The sequence below is a fragment of the Erithacus rubecula genome (assembly GCF_903797595.1).
Source record: "Erithacus rubecula genome assembly, chromosome: 26".
In the NCBI taxonomy this organism is placed as follows: Eukaryota; Metazoa; Chordata; class Aves; order Passeriformes; family Muscicapidae; genus Erithacus; species Erithacus rubecula.
Genome location: NC_136678.1, coordinates 2,712,823 through 2,729,783, shown reverse-complemented (window position 1 = coordinate 2,729,783; position 16,961 = coordinate 2,712,823). Strand labels below are relative to the sequence as shown.

Below are 16,961 nucleotides of genomic sequence, written 5' to 3'. Positions count from 1 at the left end.
CTGTAGCCCCAGCGTTCAGAGGAAATACTCACTTTGGATAATCAGTGCAGGTTTTGGACTACACTTTGTTTTCTTGGGTCCCTTGTACTAGGAATTCTTTCTCATCTAACACATAAAATATCTTGTCCAAAAGGATGATATAAACTGGTTTGAGCAGTCGTGTTACTGCAGCAATAAGAGGTTTGGTAACCTTGAACCCCAGTTTATGTCCCGTCCCAGCGGGAAGGAGGCCAGTCCTGACCTGGCTGTGGCAAGAAATGCCCAAGCCATTTCTACAAACCCACATTCCAGCTCGAAGGAAGGCTGGGCTGGCCTGAGGTGGGTGGTCCAGGGAGGGATGGAGGGCTGTGGAATGGACGGTAGCATTAGCCCACGTTGATGTTCAGTGTGTTTGTAGTCGGAGCACTTCCGTGAGCGTGCGGAAAACCAACCTTGCTGTGCCACATCGTTGCTGCAAACGATGCTGTTTGTTGCTGTAGGCACTTTTCTTGCTTTTTTTGACATTGCTTGTGTTCAGTACTTGCCTTGAGATACCTCTTGGGTACAGAGTTGTGCCTTTCCACCGAAAGGCAGACCAAGCTCCAACTCCCTGTTTCACAAATAGGACTTCATGGAAAACACTTCACTAACAGGAAAAGAAAAAAGTAGAAAAAAGACCTCTAGCAAAATCTGCTAATAATTTTGAGAACTTGCCCACTTTCCCCTAAAAAAAAACAAAGCAGCTTAAATTGTCCATTTGGAGATCTTGTAACGCAATTAATCCAAATCAAATGTATTCCCAAAGCATGGTGTCATCTCCTCCACTGCCCGAGTTCCCAGAAGTGTGGGAACAGGGAGGATGAGATGGAAATGTTGTAGGTAAAATCAAACGTGCTCCATTTGGAACAAGCTGTCAAACAATACCCCAAAATTCCTCTGTGATACACAGCAAACCCCACCCCAGCAGGGCCAGGGCCTCCCAGTCTGGCCCCAGTATATGATGCCCAATTTAGGTGTAATGTGTTCTGCTCTAAGGTGATACATCTTTCTTCCTTGCATATCCAGCCTCAAATTGGGTTCAAGAATTGACTCTCCTCATTGTCAGAGCCTGCTACACATTCTTTGGAGAGAAATCTGCTATCTCTGGATAGGAATTGGCATCCTTTGATTTTCTTTACAACTAGTTTGGGATTCACCTTTGGAATATTTGATAGCTGTGGTCCCAGCTAGGTTTGTCTGTGTGATTCTTGAGCTGTTCAATCAGTTTTCTCTTACCTGACCTGTATTTTGCAGCTGTGATAGCCCCTGCAGAGGCAACTCCTGAGGCTTTCCTGCTTAGCACCTAATTGATGGGATGCAGTAATTTACCTCTGACTCAGCAATTTCTTTTAGTACATGAAATTAAATTGCTTCTAAATGACAGGATTGGCACAGCCCTGCTTTCTTTTTTCTAATTTTATTTAAACTTCTGAATGGTGCCGCATGTCCACATGGTTGTTTGTTGCTAAACTTTATATAATGTGTGATTTCAGATTCAGCTTGAACTATATCTATCTCACTACATGTAGCAGTACATTATATGTAATGTTAGTATTTCTGCTTGAATCCTTGATATTGCAATGGAATTCCTACTTTATTAAATGTATTTGATATGCTAGTTACTGTGTAAAATTTAACTTTCTTTTATGGTTGTGCTCTTCCTTTTTACAAGCCGCTAGATACAGGTAGTTTCTGACAATTACTGATCTATGTTTGTATTGCTGATGTACTTAGGGGGTATGTAAAAATCATTTTAACAAAAGAAATAGATATTTAAAAATTTAATACTAACTATATGGGAGAAGGGTCCATTGTGAAAACATAGTTTATCTTTGGATTCAATGTTTGTCTTTGGTTTTACAAAGTAGCTTGTATTTTAAGTATTTTCTACATAATATGGTAAAAATGTAGAACAATTGCAATGCATCAATAAAAAGGGTTAATTTTCTGTACTCAATTCATTTGGTCACTTGGTCTGTTAAGGGGAGTGGGAGAGGGGTTTGGGGGTATCCAGAGTGAGGTGTTGATGGTGTGGGGTATGGATCCAGGATGCGGATTTGGGATGTGCATGCGGGATGCGGATTTGGGATGTGGATGTGAATGTGGGATACAGATCCAGGGTGCAGATTTGGGATGTGGGATGTGTATGTGGGATGCAGGTTTGGGATGTGGATCTGGGATGCAGGTTTGGGATGTGGATCCGGGATGCAGATTTGGGATGTGGATCCGGGATGCAGGTTTGGGATGTGGATGCGGGATGCAGATTTGGGATGTGGGATGTGTATGTGGGATGCAGGTTTGGGATGTGTATGTGGGATGCAGATTTGGGATGTGGATCCGGGATGCAGGTTTGGGATGTGGATCCGGGGTGCAGATTTGGGATGTGAATGTGGGATGCAGGTTTGTGATGTGGATCCGGGTTGCAGGTTTGTGATGTGGATCCGGGATGCAGGTTTGGGATGTGGATCCGGGATGCAGATTTGGGATGTGTACATGGGATGCAGGTTTGTGATGCGGATCCGGGATGCAGGTTTGGGATGCAGATCCGGGATGCAGGTTTGGGATGTGGATCCGGGATGCAGATTTGGGATGTGTATGTGGGATGCAGGTTTGGGATGTGGATCCGGGATGCAGATTTGGGATGTGCATGCGGGATGCGGATTTGGGATGTGGATGTGAATGTGGGATACAGATCCAGGGTGCAGATTTGGGATGTGGGATGTGTATGTGGGATGCAGATTTGGGCTGTGGATCCGGGATGCAGGTTTGGGATGCGGATCCGGGATGCAGGTTTGGGATGCGGATCCGGGATGCAGGTTTGGGATGTGTATGTGGGATGCAAGTTTGGGATGTGGATCCGGGATGCAGGTTTGGGATGCGGATCCGGGATGCAGGTTTGGGATGAGCGGCACTAGGTGGCACACGCGCTCCGCCGCAGCTCCGCAGCCCCGGCTCCGATCGCTCCCTGCCCACCGCCCGGGAGCCCGGCTGGGCTGCATCCAGGGCACCGAGCTGCATTGTCCATCCATCTATCCATCCATCCATCCATCCATCCATCCATCCATCCATCCATCCATCCATCCATCCATCCATCCATCCATCCATCCATCCATCCATCCATCCATCCATCCATCCATCCATCCATCCATCCATCCATCCATCCATCCATCCATCCCACACATCTGGACTGATCCTGCCCCAGGCTGTGGGGCTGCCAAGTGACCCCACAGCAGCGCTTGGGCCACCTGGGGCAAGCGGCCCCAAAGGCAGCGAGTGTCCGGGCTGAGGGCAGTGACCAACCTGCCATGTCCCAGCCCTGGCACCGATGGCTCTGCCTCGGGGATCCCGGCACCGGGAGCCAGGCAGGACCAGAGCGGGACTTGGGGGAACACGGTATTGGGGGGGGATGTGGGCTCAGGGGGGACACAGTGAGCTCAGAGAGGACACAGAGGGCTCAGAGGGGACACGGGCTTGGTGCCCATGGTGCTGGTCTGGCTTTGCTGCACCAGACCCGGACACGGCCGAGGCTCAGCTTGGCCGCTGGCCTTGGGCACCTCTGCGGACAAGGAGCCAGGGCTGTCCCCTCGCTGTCCCATGGGCTGTCCCCTCGCTGTCCCATGGGCTGCCCTCACACTGCGGTTCATGAGGACGTGTCCTCTCGCTCGGGGTTCCTGCGGGGCTCCCTGCTCCCCAAACTCCTCTCAGCAGCTCCTCCATGCCCAGGCTGGGGGGCTCCGCGCTGCGGGCACTGGCGGGGCACGAAGGGGTTAAATCGCCCGGGGCTGTTCTTTGGGGAAGGAGCAGCGTCCCCTCCCTCTGCACATCTGGATGCAATAAGGGCAGGGGCGGCCGGAGCATTCCTGAGCACTGAGCTGGAGCTGCCGGAGCTGCCGGCCATGGGGCCCTGGCGCTGCCTGCTGCTGCTGCCGCTGCTCGCCCCGGCCCTGCGCGCCCAGCAGCAGCAGTTCATGGAGTACGTGGAGCGCCGCCTCACCCTCCTGGAGGTACAGCCCCCAGCGGGGCCCCACGGCCCCCGCACCCCGAATCGAACCCCCCTGCAGCGGGGCCGGGAGCGGGGCTGGGTGAGGAGCAGCTGGGATGGGGAAGGAGCGCGGTGTGGAGTGCCCTGGCAGCCCCGCAGGGTCCTGCACAGCCCGGAGGAGACACCGGAGAGAGACGGGCGTGGGAGGGCTGTGGGACAGGAGATGGGGGAGCAGGGGCACTGCGGGGCTGGGAGAGTTGGGGGGACATCAAGGGACTGGGGACATCAAGGGACTGGGGACATCAAGGGAATGGGGACATCAAAGGAATGGGGACATCACGGGAATAGGGACATCAAGGGACTGGGGACATCAAGGGAATGGGGACATCAAAGGAATGGGGACATCACGGGAATAGGGACATCAAGGGACTGGGGACATCAAGGGACTGAGGACATCACAGGAATGGGGACATCACGGGAATGGGGACATCAAGGGACTGAGGACATCACGGGAATGGGGACATCACGGGAATGGGGACATCAAGGGACTGAGGACATCATGGGACTGGGCACATCAAGGGAATGGGGACATCACGGGAATGGGGACATCACGGGAATGGGGACATCAAGGGACTGAGGACATCACGGGAATGGGGACATCACGGGAATGGGGACATCAAGGGACTGAGGACATCATGGGACTGGGCACATCAAGGGAATGGGGACATCATGGGAATGGGGACATCGAGGGACTGGGGACATCAAGGGAATGGGGACATCAAGGGACTGAGGACATCACAGGAATGGGGACATCATGGGAATGGGGACATCAAGGGACTGAGGACATCACGGGACTGGGGACATCACGGGAATGGGGACATCAAGGGACTGAGGACATCATGGGAATGGGGACATCAAGGGACTGGGGACATCATGGGAATGGGGACATCACGGGAATGGGGACATCACAGGAAAGCTGGGGACATTTAGGGTCTGGGAGAGCCATGGAGACATCACAGGAATGGGGACATCACAGGAAAGCTGGGGACATTGAGTGTCTAGGAGAACAATGGGGACATCACAGGAATGGGACATCGCAAGAATGGGATTGTCATGGGAATGGGAAAAGCTAGGGACATTGTGGGTCTGATGATCCTGGGGACATCATGGGAATGGGAACATCACGGGAAAACTGTGGAATTGCAGATCTGGAAAAAACATGGTGACATCACAGGAATGGGAGCATCACAGGAATGGGGATATCATGGGAATGGGAACATCATGGGAGCAAAGGCATTGCAGGTCTTGGAGAACCATGGGGACACCACAGGAATGGGGACATTACAGGAATGGGAACATCACAGGAAAGCTGGAGACATTATGGGTCTGGGAGGGCCATGGGGAAATCACATGAGTGGGAACATTATGGGAATGGGAACATCATGGGAAAGTTGTGGCATTGCAGGTCTGGGAAAAACATGGGGACATGACAGGAATGGGGACATCAAGGGAATGGGAACATCATGGGAATGGGAACACCATGGGAGCAGGTCTGGGAGTTTCACAGCATGACCACAGGAACAAGGGCATCAAGGATCTGGGAGCACCATGGGAGACTGAGGGGCACTGGGAGTTCAGGAACACCCTGGGCACAGCCTGGGGGGGTCACAGGAGAGAAGGGTATTGCAGATCTGGGGGCAGCAGGGGGATGGGGGCATTGTGGGTCTGGGAGTGTCATGGGAGAGTAGGAGCATTGTAGGTCTGGGGACATAATAGGAGCATTGCAGGAATGGGCTTCACGGGGCTGGAAACATTGTGGAAGCAGCCCAGCAGCTGGGTGGGAGCAGCACAGGAGTGGGGACAGGGTGGGATGGGACCCCGAGACACGAGCCCCGTGTGGCTGGGCAGGCTGGGACAGCTGCCACTGCTGGGCTGTGAGGTTTGGAGACCTCAGTGTCCCCTTGGCCACCCCAGGAGAGGATCTCCCAGTGGCACGACCAGAGCAGCCGCTACTCCACGGAGCTGCGGGACTTCAAGAACCAGGTGCTGGGGATGCTGGAGGCGGCCGAGAAGGAGCGGGAGGCGATGCGGGTGGAGGCCGAGGGCGCGGCCGTGCGCGTGGACCGGCTGGAGAGGGAGGTGGATTACCTGGAGACACAGAACCCCGCCCCGCCCTGCCTGGAGGTGGACGAGACGCTGATGGACAAGCAGGTGGCCACAGCCAAGCAGAGGAAGAACGAGAAGTACACCAAGGTCACAGGTGAGGGGCTGCTGTGGCTCCCTGCGGGATGGTCCTGTCTGGGGGTTAACCCAACCCAACCCTTCCCAGCCCATCCCAGTCCAGGGGTCCCCCAGCCATGGGCTGGGCCATTGTGTCCCCATCTCAGGTGACTCTGGCATAAGCTCCTACATCCCCCCAAACCTGGGAGCTGCATTCAGGCCACAGCCCTGTGCATCTCCAAAGCCTTTGGGGCAAGGCTGGGGTGAAGGTGGCTGCCCTGCCCATGCCATGGGTACAGTGAGGACTTCTCAATGCCACCAGGGATGCACTTAAATCCCTTCAGTGAGTTTCCAAGGCAGCTGCCTTGGCAGAGGCCTGGGATGGGACAGAGTGAGAGCCCAGCACGGGGCAGCAGCAGCAATCCTGGGATGGGACAGAGTGAGAGCCCAGCATGGGGCAGCAGCAATCCTGGGATGGGACAGAGTGAGAGCCCAGCATGGGGCAGCAGCAATCCTGGGGTGGGACAGAGTGAGAGCCCAGCATGGGGCAGCAGCAGCAATCCTGGGGTGGGACAGAGTGAGAGCCCAGCATGGGGCAGCAACAATCCTGGGATGGGACAGAGTGAGAGTCCAGCACGGGGCAGCAGCAGTCCTGGGATGGGACAGAGTGAGAGCCCAGCATGGGGCAGCAGCAATCCTGGGGTGGGACAGAATGAGAGCCCAGCATGGGGCAGCAGCAGTCCTGGGGTGGGACAGAGTGAGAGCCCAGCACGGGGCAGCAGCAGCAATCCTGGGATGGGACAGAGTGAGAGCCCAGCATGGGGCAGCAGCAGCAATCCTGGGGTGGGACAGAGTGAGAGCCCAGCATGGGGCAGCAATAATCCTGGGATGGGACAGAGTGAGAGTCCAGCACGGGGCAGCAGCAGTCCTGGGATGGGACAGAGTGAGAGCCCAGCATGGGGCAGCAGCAGTCCTGGGGTGGGACAGAGTGAGAGCCCAGCATGGGGCAGCAACAGTCCTGGGGTGGGACAGAGTGAGAGCCCAGCATGGGGCAGCAGCAATCCTGGGGTGGGACAGAGTGAGAGCCCAGCATGGGGCAGCAGCAGTCCTGGGGTGGGACAGAGTGAGAGCCCAGCATGGGGCAGCAACAGCAATCCTGGGGTGGGACAGAGTGAGAGCCCAGCATGGGGCAGCAGCAGCAATCCTGGGGTGGGACAGAGTGAGAGCCCAGCATGGGGCAGCAACAGCAATCCTGGGATGGGACAGAGTGAGAGCCCAGCACGGGGCAGCAGCAGTCCCGCTGCAGGGCCGGGCTGTTCCCAGCTCTCATGGCCCCTCCCTTGCAGATTGCAGTGACACCATCGCCAGTGTCAGGGCCATGAAGATCCTGAAGCGTTTTGGCAGCCCCTCGGGGCTCTGGACCAAGGACGCTGCGGGGGGCTCAGAGAAGATTTACGTGCTGGACGGCACCGCCAACGACACGGTTTACGTCTTCCCTCGCATGCGGGAGTTCACCCTCTTCTCTGCCACCCGCAAGGCCTCCCGCATCAAGCTGCCCTACCCCTGGGTGGGCACCGGGCACCTGGTCTACGACGGGCACCTCTACTACATCCGCCAGCAGGGCCCCTCCTTCCAGGTGATCAAGTTCAACCTGGCCAACAAGACGGTGGTGGACAGCTCGGTGTTCCCGGCCGAGGAGCAGATCCCCGTCTTCGGGCTCTCCCCCTCCACCTACATCGAAGTGTCGGCCGACGAGGAGGGGCTGTGGGCCGTCTACGCCACCAAGGAGGACGAGAAGAACATGTGCCTGGCCAAGCTGGACCCCGTCTCTCTGGACATCGAGCAGATGTGGGACACGCCGTGCCCGCGGGAGAACGCCGAGGGCGCCTTCGTGGTGTGCGGGGCGCTGCACGTGGTGTACAACACGCGTCTGCCCAGCCGCGCCCGCGTGCAGTGCGTGTTCGACGTCAGCGGCACGCTGGCCCCCGAGGACGCCGCCCTCGCCTACTTCCCCAAGCGCTACGGCTCCCACGCCAGCCTCAAGTACAGCCCCCGAGAGAGGCAGATCTACGCCTGGGATGACGGCTACCAGATTATTTACCGCATGGAGATGAAGAAGAAGATGGAGGTGTGAGCGCTCCTGCCGCTGGGAAATGAGGAAAGGGTGGATTCGCCGCCCCCTGGGAGCAGCCAGTGGGGTTCTGGACTGGTTTAATGGGTTTTTTTTGGTTTTTCTGATGTAATGAATAAAAACCGCGCAGTGAAGTGTGGAAGCTTGTCTGGGGAGTGTGGGGAGATGGGTGATGCTGGAAGAGCCCTGAGCTCTGGGTTGGTCCTGAGATACCCCAAAACCCACCACAAAAAACACCCAAAACATACCCCAAAAAACAGCCCAAAACCTACCCCAAAAGACACTCCTAAAACCACCCCAAAAGACACCCAAAAAAAACCCCCAGAAACCAGCCCAAAACCACCCCAAAAGGCACCCCAAAAACCACCCCAAAACCACCCCAAAAGACAACCAAGAAAAACCCCAAAACCCACTCCAAAAAACACCCCAAAACCGACCCCAAAAGACACTCCAGAAACCACCCCAAAAGACACCCCCAAAAAAACCCAAAAACCACCCCAAAATCACCCCAAAAGACCCCCCAAAAACCACCCCAAAACCACCCCAAAACTACCCCAAAAGACCCCCCAAAACCCACCCCAAAACCCACCCCAAAAGCCACTTCCCAAGTGTGGGGATCCTCACAGGGCTCAGAGCAGGGAGCACAGACAGACCCTGGGTGGGTGCCTGGGCAGGGGGCTGGGTTTAGGCAGGGTTTATGTTGGGGGCTTTGGGTGAGGGTTTAGGGCAGAGCTGGAAGACCAGGCTTTGAGCAGGCCAGCTTGTTTTACATGTACAAAACTGTGAGCAAACAGCAAAATCCCTTAATCTGGGAGGACAACAGGAGATTTCCCTCCCCTGCCAGGGCAGTGCTCCAGCCAGCAGCCCCAGATGTTGCTGCTTTACTGAGTTTGTTTCTAATGAAGCCCAGGCCACTTCCCCTGCAGCCACACAATCTCCTCATTGTGTAAGGCCCCGGGTTGCCCCATCCCCTTCCTTCCCCCTTCCTCTGGCACTGAGTTCCTGCACTGAGCAGCCCCAGAGGGGATGTCCCCACATTGTCCCCAAATTTTCCTGCCCAGCAGACACTGTCCCTCGTGCTCTTCCTCACACCCCACACCCCTGCAGGGTGCAGGATTTGCCCTATTTCTGTCCTGGACCCCCCAGAAATTCAGGATTGCTGTGATTTGTCCCCATCACAACATCCTGAGAGCACAGAGGGTGGATTAGGAGGTGCTTTGGTCCCTTTTTCCCATCAGAGGTCACTTCTGGGGACAAGCACTGAAGGCTTGGGCCAGGCTGGCTGGGAGAGGGGTGCATCCTGCTGGTGCCAGAGCCAGGCTGGGTTTGGGATGAGAGGCCAGGGAGGTGCCAGCCCCATGGGGAGCCCCATTGCCAAGCACCTGAGGAGCTCCCTGCTCTGCCAGGGCTGTGGCCATGCCCCTCATGCCACCCTAAAACCCATCCCCCTGTGCCCAGCTCAAGCCAAACTCTTCTGTGACATGGAGGGCACTCGGTATTTGCCTCAAGTCCTTTGGTATTATAATCAAATTTGTTGCATAAGAAAAATCTTCAAATACACACTTTGAATGACTGTAATTGGCTGGTGCTGAAAGTTCAACACACAGTGCAAGTCAAGCAGAGAAATTATCCAAGTGTGAAGGACTCTGTGAACTGTCAAGTTAATTTATGGCCCTTTTCAAGATCAATAAGGGCAGTAACAGAAATATAATTTTCAGAAATCTCACAGTAGTAAATAATTACACCGATGATTTCTCCAGCTTGAATTAAAATTGATGGGGCAGGAATGGTTTTGCACCAGAAACCATCTCGTAGCCTGGAACAAGCCCTGCACAACCAGAGCTGCACCTGGAGCCTTCTCTCCTCCAGGTGAGCACCCCCTGGCTCCAGAGGGGCTGCAGCCCTTGGAGCAGCTCTGTGGCCTCCTCTGGCCTCATCCAGAATCCTCCTGAGATTTCACTCACCAGGACAGTCAGAGCCCCACAAGCTCCTGTGGCATTTGTTTTGTGCAAACACTTTGGGAATGAGGAGTAAAAATAACTGCAGTGCCCAATGGGCTCCTAGAGCACAGCACTTATCTCACACTCCACATCTTCAAAGTACTCCAGGAAACATCAAGTAATTAATCCTTGGAATAACTCCTGTGAAGCAGAGCAGCCTGATCTCCATCTGCTGGCAAACACTGAGACAAAACCCACCAGTGTGGTGGTGAGAGGTGGCTCATTGAGCTGGAGGCACATTGTGACACCAGTGGGGAGGGGACCAGGACCCTCCACCTCTGAGTGCTCCCAGGTCAGGAAATGTCCTGAGCTGGGTGGGACCCACAGGGATCACCCAGTCCAACCCCTGCCCTCCACAGACCCCCAAAATCCCACCCTGGGTATCCCTGAGCAGTGTCCAAACTCTCCTGGAGCTCTGGCTGTGCCCATTCCCTGGGGAGCCTGGGCTGTCCCAGCACCCTCTGGGGAAGAATCTTTCCCAAAATCCAACCTGAACTCCCCTGACACAGCTCAAGCTGCTGCCTTGGGTGCTGTCTCTGTCACAGAGAGCGGAGATTGTCCCCCTCCATTGTGGGGTCACCCTTCTCATCCTGCCAGAGCTGAGTCTGCCATCCTCCAGAGCCACAGAGGGAGCTCAGAGTGTCTGGGTGACTCTGCTGGCAGACATCCCACAGGAGAGGGGTGGAAGAGAGGAGCAGCAGGGCTGCAGGTGCCTGTTTGCCATGGGATGGACACCCCCAGCCCCACGGGGCTCAGCAGGTGCCAGAACTGACCATCTCCTGCTGGGCTCATCGATTCCTTTTTCTTCTTGTTTAAGTATTTATTGGCCTCATTAGGAGAAAGCAAAGGTTGTGACACAGCTGGAGGAGTTGTTACCAGAGCCATTGGTGCCCTCAGGAGTGTTGATTGTTCCCACCAGCCACGCTGGCACTGCCCAGGCACAGCCAGGAGCCCCAGTGGGAGCAGCAGCAGCTCCAGCCCTGCCCTGGGCACCCAGGACTCCCTGGTGGGATGCAGGGACCCCAGAGGGATGCAGGGACTTCCAGCAGGACCCTGACAGGATGGAGAGAGCCCTGGTGGGATACAGGGATCCGAATGGGATGCAGGGACCCTGGCAGAGCTGCCTCAGATCCCTGTGTCCTGTGTGGAAATGGATTTTTGTGGCTGCTCCATTGCCCTGCCCTGCCTCTGCCCTCCCAACTATTCCTGCTGCACTGACAGATTTTCAGGAAAATTCAGCCTTGACTCAAGTGGCAGAGACTCCTGGTCCTGTGCAGGTTACCTGGGGCAGCCAGACCCTCTTCCTCACAGCAGGCTGTGAAAAACCTGCATTTCTTCATTCCCCAGTCCAGCCCCAGTGGGGCAACTCTGGGCCAGGATTGCTCCTGTCTCCCCTCCCACTCCCAGCCCGGGCAGGGGCAGTGGGATCATCCTTCCCAAAATGAGTGGTTATGCAAAATAAGCTGATGTGGCTGCTCCAGCCTTCCCTGGGAGTCTGCAGCCCCTTGTGCTTTAATTGCCAAATACTGTATCTCTTTAAAGAGGAGCCTCTATAAGTAATAATCCCTTTCATCTCTGCTCCTCTTGAAAAATACTCCTCTTTGCAAGGCAATCTGGTCAAGTAAATTGAGAAGTTGTGTTATCAGTGGGAAAGAGAAACTGAGATCTTTGGGCTAATTTTTTCTCCTTTGTCTCATTCTCAGGCATATTGACTTTTTTCCCCTCCCTGACTCTTTTCCAGCTCACAGGAGCTATTGATGAAGTGAAATTGTTCTGCGTGTCCTATTAGAAACGCAGGAACTAAAATTAAAACCAGGCAACTTAAACAAGTGCATTATGAAGCTGCCATTGTATTGAAACAGGAAGAGGGGGATAATTCTCCATTTAACACTTTCTTAATGGCTGGTTGGCAACTCTAATCACCGGCTTTTAACTTCGAATAGGTTCTCCTGCCCACGGAACATCTGGGTGAGGTGTAACTCATCACACACGAGTGGGGAGGCAGCAAATCCCCCCCGGGGGTCACAGCAGGGCTGTGCTGAGCACGGACACCCAGGAGGGACACGAGAGGCATCTCCTAATGGAAGTGCAGAATCAGCAAAACCAGATTATCCCAAAACACTTCCAGAGATGGAAATCATCCCTCTGCCAGTGGGTGAGAGATGTGTGCTGGGGATTTGGGATTTGGACCTCTGCCAGATCTGGTTTTGGCACTGCCAGTGAGCCCAGGGACCTGCAAAGCACACGGTGGCTTTGGGGACAGAAGGGGCTGTGGGGCAGGGATAGGAGCTCTGGGGTTTTCCTGGCACTGTGCCCCTCTGGAGCTGGCCTGGCTCAGCCTGGCAGAGCCCTGGGCTCTCACCCACACCCACAGCACCCTCACCCTCACCATTTGTGCCTGGGCAGGTCCTGGTGCTGCTGCTGAGGTCTGAGGATGGGCACACTGTGTCCCAGCCTGTTCCACTCCCCCCTGCCCCACTTCTCCTCCTCAGACACTGCTGCATCCAGGAGCAGCAGAAAGGATAATGCAACCAAGTCCCTGGTGTGATGGAGGAGCAAAAGAGAGTGTATTTACAAAAACACCACACTTATACAGGGTGGTTTGTGCCAAACAAAATAGAAAAGGCTCGTTGGTCCAAGAAGGCAGCACCTCTTTGAAATCATGCTTTCTGCACAACATCACAGGTGTTTAATCATTGTTCTAATTGCTTGTCCTCCAGCAGCTGGAGAAAGAGCTGCTCTCTTGGCTCTCTGCAGTATCCTAATGACAAGACACCAAACCCAGCTCCTGCCAAATCCCCCGTGGCACAGAGCTCCCCTCATCCCTCCCAGCCCCCCAAACCCTCCAGAGCACCCACACCTCCCTCTTCTCCAAAGAGAGTGACACAAACTGAAATTCCTTTTTAAAAGATGAATTTTGCAGGATGAAAGGAACCCTACAGATCTGGATCCCTCTGCCCCAGCCAGCCTGGGGATGCTCAGGCTCCTCTCATCCTTCCCAGGGTTGTCTACTCCTTCCTTCCCTCTGGAAAGGAGGAATAAAAATAAAGCCATCAAACTGGGAGCTCACAGCCCTGTCAGAGGAGCAGTGGCTTGTGACGCACCAAGTTTCAATATTTTCTGGACAGTTTCATTTACTAACAGATTTTTCTGCTATTTTGGTTCTTTGATTGAGATGGATTATTTTCCCTGAGCTGCTCCTGTTTGTGGTAATGTGTCTTCATCCCATCCAGGCAGGATTTTGCTGACACGAGGGAGACCCAAGCCCCATCCCAGGGATTTCACACATCCTGCAGTCTACATGATTTCACCAGGATTTTCTTTGGGGTGTTATTATTACTAATGCTGTTATATCAAAGTTCTTTCCTGAGGACAGAAAAACACCAGCTCAGCTATTCAGCTAAGCAGTCCTTTAATTTCTTGCCTCTCAAAATCAGCTCCCCAGTGCCTTTTTGGAATAGATCTGAATTTTCTACTTTAATCCCTCTTCCTGAGGCAAAAGTGCTGAGGGGTGAAGTGACTCTCCCTGGGAAAGGAGGGCTGGGGTCTCTTTCTGTAGCTGCAGCTCAGGGACCTTGAGTCAGCTCCAACAAATACCAAGTAGAAAATTTGCTCTCTTTGCCCCCAAAATCCCTCACCCCCAGCTGGGAGGCAGCAGCAAATTTGGGGTTCCCAGCCCTTCTGACTTCCCATCTGCTGTCTGGGGAAGGGTGAGTGGTGCAGGATGCAGAATTTGGGGGGTCTGGAGCAGCTCCCCCAGCACAGCAGCCCTGGCTCTGCCCATGCTGCTGTGTCCTCCTGCTGCGTGTGGCCAAGGACCTGGAGGGAGATATAACCATGGTAACTGGGATTATCCCAGAGAACTGCTGCCATTGCTGCAGAGGGAGGGTCAAAACAAACAGAAATTATAAATTTTTCACTTTCTAATAAAATGCAGAAGTGTGTTATTGACTCGCTAATTGCTCAGCTAAATGAATTCTTCCCAAATTACCTCCTAACCCTTGTAAATGAAAATGGTGCAAAGATTAGCACTTCCATGGATTTGCTCAAGGGGGGAAAAATGAAAGGTCTGATTCCCTGCCCATGGCAGGGGGAGGCTGGAGCTGGGTAATCTTTAAAATCCCTTCCAACCCAAACCATTCCACGATTCTGTGATTCCTTTTTAACCTGAAATTGCTCCAAGCCTTGCTACCTGGGGGATTCTTGGCACCACACAGGCTGTGGAGCCACACTCAGCTTTGTGAGCAGCTCCTGCAGGAGATTGCAGCTCTCAGCTCAGCTCTGAATTGTCAATTCTCCCCTGGGTGCAGGTTTTCAGGAAATCAGAGATTTAAATGAGAAGTATTCCCCTCCAACTGAGCCCCCTCCAATATCAGTGTCAGCTGCCACCTCCTCCCATCCCCGACCCGGGCTTGCCTGGGAAATTGAAATGTTCAGCTTGTTAGAGAATAAATGAAGAAAGAAATATAATTTAATCAAGAGACATCAGTACCAATAAATCCCATGAAATTTTGCACAGCTGGGGTGTGGTGCCAGCATCCCCTGGGATGCTCAGCTGCCAAGCCAGGCAATTCTGAGCCCACTCCCCCATTCCCCTTCTCACTGCAAGAGCCACTTCCTGAGGCTTGCAGGGACCTGCAGGTTTAGGAAATAATTATTTTAATTGTGCCATCAGCTCCATTCCTGCTGCCGGGATTGTTGGGGAGCAGCAGCATCCAGGAGAACCCCAGGGCAGCACGATGCATTGGATGAGCTTGGAAAGGTCCCGATCCATGACAGCACCATCCCTTTTGTCCAGAGAGCCCAACACAGCCGGGGCTGCGCTCCCGGGGACCTGAGCAATCCCACAAATGTTCCCAATGCTGCTGGGGACAGAGCCCCGCACACCTCCGGGATGCTCCCTGGAGCGGGGTCCCGAGGAAGGAGGGGAGAATTCCCCCAGCGCTCCCGGAGCTGGCAGCGCATCCCTGCGGCAGCTCAGGAGCCCGGAGCACGCAGAAACTGAGGGTCATTGGGCAATTAAGGGCCATTGGGCAATTAAGGGTCATTGGGCAATTAAGGGCCATTGGGCAAAGCCGAGGTCATGCAATGGGCAGGAAGATGCTTCTGTAACCAGAAAAAACGCATGAAATTGTCAGGAAAATTGACCCACAAACACCAGAGGTTTATGTCCAAAAAGGAGACAGAGGAGTCCTTTTGCTTTATTCGAATAAAGGGAGAGACCACAGGGCATTGCCCTGGGATCTCTCGAATTTTTGGAGGATGGAGCCTCCTTTTTATCCTGTTTTCCCTGCCACATTTCCCTCTCTCTTTCCCCATGGGCTGAGGTCCTTGAGAGGCACAGACTTCCCAGAACACCTGATACCTGAGATTTCCCTCTAATGTACAACCCTCCCTTTTAATTTTTAATTCTTACAGAAATAATGGTTTTTCCCCCACTGCTTCTTTCATCTTCCAATATCCAATTTCATTTATTAGCAAACCTACAGTTTGTTTATAAAGGCAAATATCTTTTTTCATTCATCAATCAGTGGAATCCATCCCGTTGTTTCTTTTATCTCTCAGGGCTGGTTTTATCTACCAGCAGACCCATAGCTCGTTTGTAAAGACAAATCTGACATTCCTCTCAAAACCATCTCTGGGAACTGGGAGCAGAGCAGAGGTGCCCAGGGGGACACGGACACACCGTGGGGTGGGCAGGGTGGGCTCCAGAAAATCAGCAGAGCCACGAGCAAAAAAATCCTCTCTGGTTCCTCTCAGACATCCGAGAGCAACGCCGGCAAAGCGACTTAATTAAAAAATTACCGCTCCTCACTCTGTCCCTGCCGACAGCCACAAACCCTCAACCACGGCAATTTGCAATGGAGAGGGATGTGCAGCTGCTAATGGGAGATGAGGAGAAATCTTCCACTTCGGACGCGATTAACGAGCCGGAAAAGTGTTTGAAATTCCTGTGCGAACTGGCTGGTGGCAGTGCCCATCCTCCCTTGGCTCTGGGAGCTTCCCTGCCTGGAGGGGAGGAAGAAATGGGAATGCCCTATAGATAGGATTGCCCAGAAAAAGATGCTAAGAATATAGAAACTGTAAGAAATTGAAATGAAAACTGTTCACTGAGTGGCTGAGAGCAGCAATGTGGATGCCTGAAGATCTTCTCCCTTTGTTAAGATAATGCCAGTTGCTGCAAATACCAAAGAGCAGCAGAGACCCTCTCCTGGCATGGCAGGAAGGATACAAGATAAAGTTAGAGATAAGAAAGTTGTAAAACATGGTAATGTAGCGATTCCTATAGGTTGTATGTAAATGTTAGAGAATTTGTATCTTGTACAGATTGGTTAGTGAGAGTAGGATATTCAACATAGAAGGAGGTTTAAGACTCTGTAAAAGGAGACCACGCTCTTGCTCTCACACCCTCGGACACCCTCTGGCTCCTTTGCTCCTGTCCCTGCACCCTCACCCTTGCTTTACCCCCTTTGTTATCCCATTCCTCTCTGCTCTGAGCTGTGCCTGAGCTCCCAGTTCAGCCCTTCTCACTCACGCCCGATGTACATTCCCAGTGCTCCCAGTGCCACTCCCAGCGCCACTCCCAGTGCCACTCCCAGCGCCACTCCCA

At 53.8% G+C, this 16,961-nt stretch overlaps 1 protein-coding gene across 1 annotated transcript; it reads left to right on the top strand.

Annotated features, from left to right (window-relative positions):
- Positions 1 to 3,850: 3,850 nt before the first annotated feature.
- OLFML3 (olfactomedin like 3) lies at positions 3,851 to 8,354 on the top strand (the record flags this gene model as incomplete). The annotated part of the gene is made up of 3 exons (XM_079327355.1): positions 3,851 to 4,022; positions 5,975 to 6,260; positions 7,567 to 8,354. Exons 1-3 carry the CDS (start codon positions 3,915 to 3,917, stop codon positions 8,352 to 8,354), a joined length of 1,182 nt encoding a protein of 393 aa, XP_079183481.1. The 5' UTR covers positions 3,851 to 3,914.
- Positions 8,355 to 16,961: the final 8,607 nt, after the last annotated feature.